At 34.6% G+C, this 14,619-nt stretch overlaps 1 protein-coding gene and 1 long non-coding RNA gene across 2 annotated transcripts in view; one reads left to right on the forward strand and one right to left on the reverse strand.

Moving 5' to 3' along the window:
- LOC147830443 (uncharacterized) overlaps window positions 1–14,619 on the forward strand; it is a 90,117-nt gene that overhangs the window by 23,736 nt on the left and 51,762 nt on the right. The window contains exon 2 of the long non-coding RNA XR_015452657.1: window positions 9,721–9,810. This is a non-coding gene — a long non-coding RNA (uncharacterized LOC147830443). The remainder of the gene's footprint in view (window positions 1–9,720; window positions 9,811–14,619) is intronic.
- Window positions 7,729–14,619, reverse strand: part of Ift57 (intraflagellar transport 57) — a 66,775-nt gene continuing 59,884 nt past the window's right edge. The window contains exons 7-11 of the mRNA XM_004835762.4: window positions 12,875–12,946; window positions 11,965–12,096; window positions 10,570–10,632; window positions 8,890–8,956; window positions 7,729–7,920 (exon numbers count right to left, since the gene is read on the reverse strand). Coding sequence (XP_004835819.1) covers window positions 7,742–7,920; window positions 8,890–8,956; window positions 10,570–10,632; window positions 11,965–12,096; window positions 12,875–12,946 — 513 coding nt within the window. The 3' untranslated portion in view covers window positions 7,729–7,741. The remainder of the gene's footprint in view (window positions 7,921–8,889; window positions 8,957–10,569; window positions 10,633–11,964; window positions 12,097–12,874; window positions 12,947–14,619) is intronic.

Below are 14,619 nucleotides of genomic sequence, written 5' to 3' on the forward strand. Positions count from 1 at the left end.
TTCCTGATGTTTCTTCTCTTTTTCCATCAGAAAAAGTTTTAGAAGACTAAGCTCAACATGTTTCCTCAACTGTTCAACTGCAAATAGCTCTATTTTCTGATTTTATTATCTTATGCCCACTTTTCTGCTTGTCTTTTTAGCCTGACCTTCAAAACCCTTCCTTTTGTTTTCTGTTTTCCCAGGGATCTTCTAATACCTCTGCACCACCTGTTCCCATGATGCCCCTCTTCACCTCATGACTTTTATTATGCTCTCTTCCTGGAATGGCTCTTTCCTTTTTCCTTTGCTACTAGAACCTTACTCATCTTTCAAGGACCAGCTATATGAATTTTTCTTTGCTTACCTGCAGTTAGAATTACTTCCTCATTCAGTTTCAATAACACACCACTTATCTCTCTATTATGAAGCCTATATTTGTGACCTTTTATTTATGCACAGGTATCTTTCCCCTTGGGCTATGAGCTCTCCCAGGAAGGGATTATGCCTTATTCACACTTGGTTCCCTGAGCACCTGATACTGTGTTCAGAATAGTTACCCATCAGATGTGCGTTGTAACTGTACCACATAGATGTACTAAACAGCATCTGCCTAAACCAAGAGACCAGGCACATGACTGAAAGTAGCCCTTATAGATCAGCAGCACCCTCTGTAATGCTCGTGGACTGCTGAATGGTCCTCAAGGACAGAGTGAATAGATGGCTTAAATTTTATCACAATCTCTATATGACATAAAATACCCAGTCAAGAGCATAAACAGAGACTAATATTTAATGGCAAATGAATTCCAGAAAGCATAAGAGAAATCAGGTCACATGCAAGGCAAATGTGTCAGTAAGACTAAGAAAAATCTAATAAACTCTGGTTATGATTTTTAGTCCCTATGTACAATGTAGAATCTTTATTGAAATTTATGGTTATGGAAAACTGGCCAGTTTTATTTTCAGCATGGTCGGTCAGGTCAGGGACATTTCCTGTTATCAATAGAAAGCTGTAGTACAATTAAATGGATCAATGATGCAGTGAGCTAAATTAGTTTTTTTTTATGGTCAAATAATTGGACTACTTGTGCATTTTACATTATTTCAGTTGTACAGGCATAATCTTTGGATCTATCATATAGGAAGGAGCCTGGCTGCTCCAGCCTATTGATTTGAGAAGCAGTAAAAGGAACTGGTGACAGTTAGGAAGGCAGTAAAGTAATATCAATAAAATCATACAGGAGATGCACATTTGACACACTGAATTACTTTATGTAGACTTAATGTTTTTTGAGAACAATTTACAAATCTGGCCTAATTCAATTAGTACTATAATAATCTACCTTAAAATATGGTAGGACATCCTGTTATAGATTTAATGTGTTTGGTTCTGGTCTGTGGAACATTATTATACTTGTTATCAGTACTGTGCTAGTAAACTAACTCTCTATTTTATTTTCTATCTGTTTTTTAAAGCCTTGATTTGTAGTGTTTTCCTACTTCAATGGTGTAAATACTCTCATAATGGGCTGTTTTTGTGCTACAAACAGTTTAACAGGCTCTCAAAGTTTCTGAACATATGACAATCAGCTCTTCAGAGATGGTAAGAGCTGAATCTGACACATGATTGGAAATTATTGTGAACAACAGAGAGAGGCTGCAAAGACTTAAAATCATGTGATTTTACTACTAGAAACATTCAGAATAGTCCACCCCCATCCCTTACTTTACAGAACTTTTTATTTGGAAAGGCTTTGTCTTTTGACTAGCAGATTTGAGATGAGAATCATCATGTTTGTACTCCCAGTGTAGTATTCTATGCAGAAGCATTTACAGAAGGTGTTGGAAAAAAAATTCACTGGGTATGAACGGAATCATGAGTGTATAATCTTGCTATGGGATATGGATAGGACCAGATGAGCAAAGGAATTGTGGACCTAAAAGCTCTCACAATGTTGCTCCAGACTACACTGAGAATGACTTAGCAAACCAGTTTGTAACTTTAGTTATAATGGGCAGGTCACTTACACTCTCTGGGCTTTGGTTTTCTGATTTTTGGGGTATTTATATACTTCAAATTTGAGTATGTATTAACTTATCTAGGCTACTTATTAAAAATCCCATGAGGTGAGGCTAATGTTAAGGTAATCTACAGGTCACACTTTAAGAAACACTGCCTTAGATCCTCTTAGAGCTCAGATTCTCCGCTTACTTATAGCCAAAGAAAGATTTCAGACTGGTGGCTTCATAAAGTGGTTCTCAGATTAGCTTTATCAGGGTTTTTGAGAAGCTTCTTAAAATTTCGGACCACTAACTCCCTAAAGTCCCACCCAAGCCTATTATATTAGTCACTTTCCCATACCTGGGACAAAATACCCAGCACTTGCAACTTTATTTTGGTTCATGGTTTTAGGTTCAATCCATGAATGAGCTGGCTGGCTCCAAGGCCAAAACAGCACGGTCAAAGGGCATGGAAGGGCTAAATTGTTCAACCTATGGCAGCCAGGAAGCAGAAAGGGAGAAGGGCGGAGCCTGGCATCAGAATACACTCTTCTTTGTGATTTGGTTGTTAGACACATTAAGTTTTTAAAAAGATAAGGAAGCAATGACAATAGTTGCTGTGGGACCACAACTGGGACCATACATTCTAATTGCATTGCCATAATAAAGATTGCTTTACATTTATTGTTATTATTCGGTGCTGGGGATTCAGCCCACAGCCTTCTACATGCTAGGCTTTTTTGATCTATATAAAAAAATCATTTGACCTTATAGCCCTAGGTTCTCTACAGAATATCATAAATCCTCAAAGTCTATTATATTCAAAGAGCATAGCAGGCTTGTTAACAATAGACACAGGAGAGTTATGAATCAGAATGACATATGTCTTTTTGTCTTCTTACACAGGTACACTTAATCTAATAAAGGTTTGGAAACTTATCTGAGATCTCGCAGGACTTTCACACATTTATGTACCTTCATCTGTATTCTCAATGTGCTCTAATGAGAAAAAGATATGAGATTAAATATTTGTATAAAACAATGAAACAACAGTCACTGCTTTCAGATTCATAATATAAACAGGACATTCTGAAGGAGACACCATTTAACATTTGTCAAATTTTCCTGATTAAAGAGAATTTTATGTAAAATTCATGTGAAATGCTGACCTAGATAAATTCAAGGGTGGTAGAAATTAACTTCCTTATATTCGTCAAAAACTCATTCTACTTGGTCAGTGAATAAAATTGTAAGTTCAAATTTTGTTCACTGGGCCACAGAACTTCACCGAGGGGAGCTGGGAGTGGTGCACATGCCTGTAATCCCAGCACTTGGGAGGCTGAGGCAGCAAGGTCATCTCAAGTTCAAGGTCAGCCTGGACTACACAGCAAGATCCTGTCTCAGAAACAAAACAAAACAAAAACACTTCATTGAGGAGGTCAGACTATTTTCAACAAATTGATTAGTTCTTTCATTCAGGAGAGGCTGATTTCCATATAGAGCATAGCATCTTAAAGGGCTATCATTTTAAAACTTTTTTTTGAGATAATTACAGATTTGTTGAAAAGCTGAAGTACAGTAAATATCTGTATATCCTTTCCCTAGATTTCCTACATTTTGACAATTTATGACATTCTTTTTTTAGTGACTTGTGATGATTTATAAAGAACAATTTTATAATCACATTAATTTTTTATTCAGCACAATGCTAGGCACTTGCTGGTAATATAATTGAAAAACAGCATAGAAAATTAGATAAGAAAGAGTATTTTTATTGTCTTTTAAAGTATGTGTTAATTGTATATGCTAATGAGAAACAATGTGATATTTCAAAACACACATAGCTTGCACTAATTAAATCAAGGTAATTAGAATTTAACTCATACCACATTTCTTTATTGTTTTTATCTCTATATACACATTTTTGTTTCCTAAACAATCTGAGAATAAGTTGCTTTCTTGATACCCCTTTACACTCAAATACATTGTTAAAACACAGGATATTCTTATGTAACCATAGCACAAATATAAATATCAAAAAATTAAAATGCCATAATCCAGTCTATAGACCTTATTCACATTTTCCCACTTGAATCAAAATGTCCTCTATAGCAAAAGAAAAAAAAAATGCCTGGCTCAGGTTCTAATATGGAATTGTTATTGTACTTAGGTGTCATGTTTCTTTAGTCTCCTTTACTCTGGAGCAGTTTCTTGGCCTTTGTTTTTCATGACCTTATCATTTTCTGACGAAAATAGGTCATTTGTACAAATCTCTCAATTTGAATTTGTCTGATGTTCCATGATTAGATTCAGGTTATGCATTTTCAGCAGAAGCCTCCTAAATGTGTGCCCTTTTCAGAATGTGTAAAGTCTATTTGTTCTATTATTAGTGATGTTAACTTTGATCACTTAGTTTAAGTGGTGTCTGCCAGGTTTCTCTACTGTAAAGTTACAATTTTTTGTCTTTGTGGAGTATTTTACATACTTTTAGGTTATGGAAATAGCCTGTTTCTCAACCTTTTGTTTACTATTTTTAGGACTAATTGATGATTCTCATCCCAATATACAATTATTTGTTTGTATGAAAATGTGGTCATTGCCAGGTTATGATTTTCTAAATTCAGCATACTTGTTATATGAGCTATCATTTGTCTTTAAGGAAGACCTTTCTCATCCCTCCACTTATTTACTCTTATTCACATCTGAATGGGTTATTCTGTAGATTATAACTCATTACTGTGACTCAGTTTGATGCTCATTACCCCAGAATCCAGCTGTGTCCTTTAAACATTCCCCTATCATTGAGTACTTTCTGGCAGAGTAAGACATTTTTGGCTCATTTGTGCTTTCTCTGCTCTATTCCAGGTTATCAAGCACTTTCCTTAAAAGCCTGTTTTTTAAAAGTTTAGAGAATTCAGATGCTAAGATCTGAGTGCTAGGTACTGCACACAGTTGCTGTGGGGCTGTCACTACTTTTAGGCTCTCTCAGAGGATAAAAATACAAAATATGTGTTTATATCTCGATTTATAAGTTTTTCTACTTATATATTATAAAGCTTTATTAACCTATACTGTATTTTCCTGAAAATAAGACCTAAGCGGGAAAAACAATGCCGGCCCCAATCAGCCTATCCTTGCCTTACTTGCCATTACAGAGCAGCCACAGAGCCAGAGAATAGTGAGGTATAATCTTTTGCATGGCACTGGCCATCACCATGGTAATAACCAGCTAGAGCTGGTTCTGGTTAGGTTGTTCCAGTTATATTTTTGGGAAAACACGGTAGGCAGGGAAAAATGAATTAGTACTAATTTTTACGATTCTATTCCAAATACTACAGGAAAAAACTGTAATTTGAATTACTATCCCAAACACACAGGCTTAAAGCCATTAAATTCTTCATGCTATAAAACAGGAGCTAGAAGATCTTGGAACCGCCAATCATCAACCTGTCCACTTTCTAACTCTACTCACTAGACACTATCTATGTGTGGCTAGGAAAATGGAACTGAAAATGATTTTTTCCATACTCTCAAGCAGTTTAATCAATTAGAGATGACAGGAGAAAAAAACCGCTCCAATGTAGTTTGAATTTTTTTATCCAGGTATGCACAGTATCCTGTGGAAAAAGAGGAAGGGACTTGCAGCCAACCTGAGTAAATTGAATTATTTCAGAGAAGAAAACAAATGTAGGCTGCTCATACACTGAAGAGTTCTTAGACTTTTTTTGTGTTTGCATGAAATAGAGCACTTTGCTTCTGAGGAAAAAAAAACATTTTAAGGAAAGCTCTGATTTATCTAGAAGGGCTCTCAGCCTTGAGTTAATCAAAATATTGCTCAGCCATGAGAATACCTATGCAAATAACTTCTCAGGACCAAAAGTTATATTTCACTTTTTCTACTAGACTCTTCCCAGTGACCACAAAGGATGAAAATAATGTCAGACTTTTATATTTCCCATTATCTCACTATGGATTTTTTCCTTTCTTCTTTACAAATTAGGTAAACTGGCTTATTTGTCATTATATTGATTGTCATTCTCTTGAGTAGCTGTTTATATACACCAATTTTCTCTTATTGAAACTTAGTTTGAGGGAAAATAAAAGATTGGTGTGTGTATATTGGGGTAATATGTCTAGAAAATAAATGCTAAGAAAAAAATAAAATTCAAGGGAGAAAATTATTAGGATTAAAAATAAGATTTTATTACTTTTTTGTCCTAAACATAAAACATTTTCATCAAAATTTGCCATGAGTGTTTTTTCAGAAATAAGGTGGATATAACCATTAATCATGGTATGTCAATGTGAATGGACTAAGAAATTCCTAGCACATATGTAAAACACAATTCTGAGTATGCATGTGACTAACCATGGGCCAGAAAACTGAGGGGCTAAGACCCACCTAGATGTGGGTGCCACCAATTAAGAGACTTATAGCCTGGAAGGTATAAGAGAAAGTGTGCTTATTTTTGAAGAGCTCCAGACTTCACCATCAACTTTGGATATGAGTTTCTAGTTTCTTCAGCCTTCCAATGCAGAGTAGTACCGCCAACTCTATGGTGAGCTTCCAGGGCTTTGACCTTGGACTAGTGCTGCTTCCTTGATCACTCTTGTTCTGTAGCTTCCATCTTTTTGGGCTGAACAACTACTGGATCTTCCAGATCACCAGTACAGATGGTCACTGTGGATTCTTCCACCTCTGAGCTTACAGTAGCCTACTGTGGACTCTCCTGCCTCTGATCCCATAAGCCTACCGAATAAATTGCCTGCATGATTATATATATATTTTCTGTTGATTGTTCCTCTAGAGAAACCTAACTAATAAGAGTGAGCTGTCTTCTACTTTGACTAGTTTTTCCCTGTTCTAAGGTTGTTGCTCTAATATTGCTTGTTTTGACAATTTCTAAAGAGTTGCTCAGTGAGACGCCTAAGGTCACCAGTCCCAGAGGCTGATCTTAATGTGCTGTTATGGTTGTACCTACAAAATGGCTCCCAGCACAGATGGTAGAGTGGTATCAAGTCATCTATGTACTCATCTCTTTTTCCTTCTAAGAGTAGTTAAACATGTCTGGATTAATTAACTTTTAATGAGGGGGTTTGCTCATGAGAAATAATAATGTTAAATGTTAACAAGGATACTGAAATTTTTTTTAATAGTTTAAAAATCTGGTAATTTAAGGTAACTGTAAAGTTGAGCCAAGGGGAGTTTGGGTTGCGATGAAGAATCACTGCCCATTCTTAGATCCGCTAGGCACAGAAGCACAATGGTCACAGAGAAGTGGAGCATGGCAAAGGGGCCAACCTCGTGTAAGTGGTCTGGGGCGATAGCAGCAGTACCTACAGAAAGCATGGGCCACATATGTGGGATTACACAAGGAATGGTAAGAATGAGCTTCCAGGAGGGAGTTTTTGACATAGGTAATGATTAGTGAACAGTTTTTTGAACATGAGAATTTTTGATTACTTTATTAAACATCATATTTATTTATTTATTTATTTATTTTTTAGTTTTGGTACTGGGGATCGAACTCAGGACTTTGTGCTTGCAAGGCAGGGAGTGGCACCACTGAGCTAAATCCCCAGACCTTAAACATTATAAAGTAAAGATCTGTCCATCATAAAACATGATATGGGTGTATAATATCCAAAAATACCCATTGAAAATGCTATAGGAAGTATAACTGTGTTTCAGAATCTATGCAGTATTAAATATAATTTGATAAAAAAGCAACTAATCAGAAGCATGAAAAACAGTATGTTTTTAATAAGAACCTATTGTTGATTCTGGAATAATTGTTGCATGCATGTCCCTAGTCATGTTGGACTTCTCCTTCAGTTTTGATTGGAGTAGTGTGTGTTCTACAACACCAATTCTAATATCCATCTGAATGGTTTCTTGCTTTAGTTTTGTTAAGCTCTGTTTAATCTTCACCAAAGGAGCTGCAAAATAAAAATAGCATGGAATAAAGATGTTTATTTGTTATTATAGAATTGTATGACATTCTCCTCACTTTGTCTTAAGCCAAAAATAGGGTCAAAATCACCGCCAACACCTCACTGACATTCACATAGATTTCCTGTGGCATTTTAAACACCTGAGAGTTTTAGGATGGGAAATGATGTACTTAGGCTGAATTTCCTAACATTTCTAGGGGAAGAGTTGCTGAACAGGTATTTAAGGATGTGTTTGGCATGATTTTATGGGCTAGTATATTTGGCTGCAGGGAAAGTGGACACAGAGGGGGAAAGAGGGAAGTTGGAATTACCACTTAGAACATTAAAAAGACCCTAAACATGTCCTTATGAAAATCGCTTAGTATATATCATTAGAACTCTAGAAAGTCTTTCTAAGGGATATAAAAGCATTAAGGAATTCCTACTGGCCCATGCCAAAGTAACCAGCTCACAATGGAGGACAATTATTAGAAGATCATTAATTCTTCTCTATTTGACATCTGCCCAATTAGATCTCCTGGAAAAGTTAAAAAAATAAAAAAGGTCACCACGTCATTGCTTTAGTGTCATTTAGTCATATACTACTACCCTTTTGTACATAAAGTAGAAAAATGAAGTTTATTTGATGAAAACAAATGTTATTTTTTTTAAATTGGCGGAGCAAAGTACATACTTAAACATTTCCCATTTTGTCTTTGAATCAATAGTTTGAATTTTTAAAATCCCATAAATTATAGTAAAAACTACTACTCTTAGCTGTTTTATAGGGAACACAGCATATCAATTATCACACATCATTTTTGTACCATGTAGCTCTCTTGAAACAAGTAGCAAATAGTTCATTTTAAAAAGCAAACTTCCTTCTTATTAGTAATATTGCTTCCTTAAGCAGGTTCCTTGCAGGGCTAGTGTTCTCTTGCTTACCTTTTCTCCTTAAAATGAGCATATACTTACCACCATCAGTCATGCTGCTGCCTTTTTCTTCCATTTCTTGTTTTATCTTTTCTAATTCTTCTGTAACCTTTCATTGAAAACATTTTTCATGGTAAGTTCTGAATTTTATTAACTTTCAAAATTTCTGAATGATATATCAAGAATTAACTTAGATATCAGACAAAGGGAAATAACATTAGGAATATTCTGGACATAATTAAAACAGGATAAAGCATGTAGATACACAAAGATCTTCATCTTCTGAGAAAACTCATTATGTTAAAGTTCACCAAATTACTTTCATTTTAGCTTTATCCTGTTGTAACCTTATAAAACCCAGGTTGTTTAAAGTACTCAAGCCCTGAAATTATCTTATAGCATCTACCATGTCATTCTTCAACAATTAGTTAACAATTAAAATAGTATAAGCATCCTAAAGAGATTTGGTATTTCTAAAGATTTTCTAGGTATCTTTCTTAATATTATAGTTCTGTAAGAGACTGGGCTAGCCTTTTCTTTCTAGGACAGTACAAAAATGTTTATATCATGTGGCTATACATAAAAATGTTCTACTGCTCTACTCAAACCATGAACTCCAAACTCTAAGAGGCACACTATATTGTCAATTTACGTTGAAATTATATGACTACAGACTCTACTAGCAAAATTCCACAGTAGCACTGTATTATTACAGACAGAAAAATAATCTTTAAAAGTTGAAAAAAATTACATAATCTAGGAGTAAGCCATAATTATTGTAACTTAGTAGGTTTTATTTTTATCATACTGGTGAGTAAGACCTTCTCTGGGAATAAAGTGCTCATCCAAGTAAAGCAAATTAATTTCTTTCAGGCACCTGAAACATTACAACTGGGAATAACTACCTACTCCAAAAGAACTAAATGGATCCCTGGATGCCCTTCAAGTGTTAATTTACCTAATGTAAGTGAGCACTTTACTTCCACATAATGTTTTATTTGCCTAGAAGCATCACAGGATAAGAGTCTAAATATTTCTAATGTTATATGTTGAGTATTTTAAGATAACTATTCCTGATATAATCTCCATAAGAGAAGCTTAATTTTTTTACTGTCAAAACAATAAAGTTTGTGAAAATTACCAAATTAGTTTTGGATTTTAGTTCCAAATTGGCTTGTAACCTTATTATAAAGTTTTTATTTTTCCCTGTCAGCTCACTGGAGATAAGACTATCTACAAGGTTTCACCTCTCTTGAAAGATCATGAAAATAAATGTAATGACTTGTATAAGCAAATATTCTAGCAGTTCTCAGAATGAAGAGATTATAAGCCACTTCTAAAGGTAGACAGAGATATACCCAGGACTAATACAAGTTATCAATACTAATCACTAAAAGTAAATCTAATATCTTTCAATAAACTTAGCTATAGATTCTCCAGTCAGTGCTTTACCTGCTCTTCTAAATATTAATTATAATTACATAAAAATAAGGATTAAAAGAATTATCAGTGTGCTAATATGAGCAAGTTTAATGTTGAATTTAATATAGCAACTTCAGGCATCTTATGCAAACAAGAGAGTCACTGATAAGAAATTAGGGATTTTGATTTGAAGCTAGAGGGAGCAATTATTGAAATAAGCATTCAGTCATCTATGGTTGTGAGTGGTTGGGGCCCAGCTGACAGGTGAGAGACACAGTGAGAGAGAGCACTGGTGCTTACCTCAGCCAGGAGTCTGGTCCTTTCTGTGACTCCACCACTTCCCTGCTGGTATCGTTCTCTTGCCTGAGGGGAAAACATCAGCTTTAATGACAAATCCAAAACAGAAGCAGATTACTTAAATATGACCTCTTTGTGTTTGCAATTTCTGCATATCATTTTACGGTAACCCCTCCAGCTTGTTTGTGAATAGAATGTGAAAGTGACGTTTAACTGTAGCTATTTTATGTCCGTACTAGGCACCATGTATTTAACTAAAGCACTATAAAATGATGAACTAGCTTAACCTTCACATACTGCCTGTGTGACTCTCATGGACACGGTTCACAATAAAAACTGTCCTCAGCCATCTCTAAACAGTTTAGAAGAGTGCTTGTTGGTCAACTTAATTTGCATGCTACACAGAGAAAATTAGTTCTAAAAAGATCAATCAAAGTAGAGCATCAAACTCAGCAATTAAGGATTAACAAAGAGTATGATAGTACGATCAACTGGAATATGTTCTTGCAAACTAACCTATTAATCAAGTATTTAGTACTAATGTTAGATACAGTATGGCTTTAGTCAGAGAATTTTACATCATTTTTAAAGTAAAAATATTCATAATAGATGTGTATATGAGAATACTAAACAGTTAATATAGAAAAGTAAAAACTACTTTCTATCTGGGCTTTGAGAACTCAGTACAGAAGCATCTCAAATTTATTTCCACTTTTTTTTCTCCTAATTTTGTTTGCTGAAAGAAAAAGATAAATATGTTCTGCTGACATTAGGAAGTATTTTGAACTAGTCTTCCTTAACATCAGGACATAGGAAGCATAAATTTCTAAGGAAAGCCCTTAGATCCCTGCTGCTAGGACAGAGAACTGCTGCTTTCCAGGGCTAGTGGTGGTGGTTGTCCAAACCTTCGTTTGTTGTTCTAAACCTCTGAAAGAATGAAAAATTTGTCTCATTTCTTTAATTACACTGCTTGTCTCTGAATCTGCCTTGCTTTCATTTTGTTTATTATATGGTTGTAAGCCATTATGGCAAGCAGTGTCTTTTCCTTTTGACACATGTAAATGCATACTTTTCTTATTCCTACTCGTACAATATGTTAACAACTGGACTCTGAAACAAAACAAGGTGTTCTGATGATGACCTTTTCCCATTCTAAGTCATGTTCTCCAACAACATATACCCTATTTATTTAAATCAAAGAAATATGTTTAAAGGTTGCTAGAAAAGAATTTCTACTATATAGAAAGTGGGATAAGCCTCACTTGATTTCCTAAATTAGGCAGAGAATCAATTAGTTGCTGTTTGTGAAAAGCTTCACAACTTTCAAATAAATAGTGTTTCAAGTTTAGGGATAGGGGCAGGACCTGGAGTAGATCCTGGAAAAAATTCCCACATTACCTCACTCAGCTGGGCTTGTGCTGCACGGTGCTCTTGAACCAAGTGCTCAAGCTGATTGTTGATGTACTTTTCTCGGCTGCCAATCTTCTCCAAAGTTCTACTAATTTCATTATGGAGTTTGTCCAAAAATCCCTAGAAATTCCATGGGATTTTAATAGATAATTCACAACTACATTTTTCAAAAATAGTTAAAAATGAGTTAAATATTTTTTAATTCCTGCCACAAATGATTAGCCACGTGAAAAAAAGATAATTTTGAAATTTCATTAACAAAAAGAGTTTATGATGAGAAATATTTAAGTCAGACTTTGCGGAATGTTAAATAGAACAGAGGACCTGATAGGCTTAGTCAACTCATTTGTCTTTATGCATATTTAAAATTTATGTGATTGTAATTAGCTTTATATAAATTTCTAAATCAAAGTAGGTAAGGGATAAAATGAGTTGCTCACAATTCAAAGATAATTGCAATATACCAGTTGGAAGTAGATCCCTAAGCCAGGAGTTATAGCCTGAGACCAATATGTTCTCATTCAAGTTTTGCTTTTTTGTGGCATGCCCCAAAAGACCCTCACTTCCAGCATGGCAGCAGTATGGGAAAACTGTAAGTTCTAGACATTGTTGGCCTGATGTTCCTGAATCCCTTTAAGTTCAGGGATAATGAATGTTTCTAAAATCTCTATTAGGTATATATGCATAATATATATTTAAAATAGAATAGCTTTTACGTAATCTGGCTCTCTTTAGTAGTTGGTTTAAGTAGTAGGGCTGTGAAATGTAATATGGTGGTATACCAATAAGCTCCTGAAAGGCAAAGATTGTATCATTTTTTCCTTTCATATTCTCCCATAATAGATGTTCCACCGATGAATACATCTATTAAATATATCATCTTAGTTTATTCATATACCTTGGTCTCCTCTAGAGCAGATTCAATTCCACTTTTATGTTGGTGCATTTGGTCAACATGTATTCTCCAGTCCTGTATAAGCACACACAGAAACAAAGTAAAAAATACTACATTTCCTTCTTTCCTCAATTTGTTCTTAAATTGTGTCCTTTATCTAGTGCTTTGGTTGTTGCTCTATTTCAGGTGGTAGAGTTCTATATATAGCTTGCAATCAGATTACAAAGAAATAAGTGTAGAGTACTTTAGAATAAAAGGTTCTAAATAAATGTAAATTATTTTATGTGTTCATAGAGTGATGTGTGATAATTTGAATATAAATTATTCCTGTACTGATGGTGGTTAATATTTATGACTACCTAAAAAAAAGAAAAAATTTCTAATTACTAGAAAGAAATACTTGTTTAAGCAGTAACAATTATGTTTGCCAGAAGCAACTTTCAACTCTCTACTCTTGACTCAAATATCATATATCAAAGATTAGTTTGACTCCTGGAAATTAAAATGGAGCTCACTTCTTCAGTAAGACTTTAAAGACTTTATAAATTTATAAACCCTGAATTTATAAATTTATAAACTACGAGTTTATAAACAGAATTTATAAACTCTGAAATAATTGTCTAATACTACTAGGCTGACTTGGAATCTATATCAGCATTTTAATTCTTTGCAAGATATCTTTTAAATTTGTAGCTATTTGTATGTAGCTACAAGTAAAAAATTTTAAAGATATACCCATCATAAGAGAAAAATATTATAGTAAATTGAAGTAACAGGAGTATTTCTAAGTCCCACATATATTTGCATACCTCAATGCAAACATGATAAAAATATTCTTGGCATTTCAAACATAGTAATTATAAAATTATAATATACCAAAGCTGTAAAGAATCACAAAAGCATATATTTCCACCTTAGTCATTTTACAGCAAAGCAAACAGATAGAAGAGGGCACACTTTAGGGTACACAGATAGTGGCATAGTTGGATCAGAAGCCAAATGTACAAATTCCAACACATACTGTCAGCTCAGAATTACAGAAAGGGCAACTGGCTACTTGACAATAGAGTGGAGAGAACATCAACACTTTCTTTTACCCTTGACCACTTTTTTCTGTCACATGAGAAAAAGTATCTCAGAATCCAAGAGCTAGAAAGGAACTTAGAGATCATCAGCTCACCTAACAATCACCTAGTGCAACATTTTCATTTTACAGTTGATAGGACTGTTCACCACCTGTGACTATGACTAGACAGCTTTAGCAAAGGAATAAGGTCTTCCCAGTTCATCCAGGCAATTCTGGAAAGCAGGGAGAAGTACCTGGCTGGACTTCTACAATTGGACCAAATATGGTGGCACCTATTTAAGGCCAGGTAAGCCTCTTTATGAGAGAAAATGAACCTAACAAGTATCATTAATTTTTTCAAAAAGTACTCATCCCACCAGGTTCCACAAATAATTTGAGAGGGCTTATTGAACACCAAGCTCAAGTATTTACGTCTTCTCTTTCTATTGGCCTCTTTTCTGTCTTTGCCTGTTTCTCTCCAAATACACGTATATATAAACACACACACATACACAGATATACACATACATCTCATATATAGTTTATTTATTGCTGTGGGTGTGTTTTGTTTGTGGTCTCCTTTTTCTACCAGTATTACATACAAATATATTTTTGCACATATTGATCTTTAAAATATGCTGAGAGAAGAATCCATGCCTCATTCATCTATACATAACTATGC

Source organism: Heterocephalus glaber, unplaced genomic scaffold (assembly GCF_053883595.1).
Source record: "Heterocephalus glaber isolate CG9 unplaced genomic scaffold, H.glaber_assembly_v1.0 deba00000122, whole genome shotgun sequence".
Lineage (NCBI taxonomy): Eukaryota > Metazoa > Chordata > Mammalia > Rodentia > Bathyergidae > Heterocephalus > Heterocephalus glaber.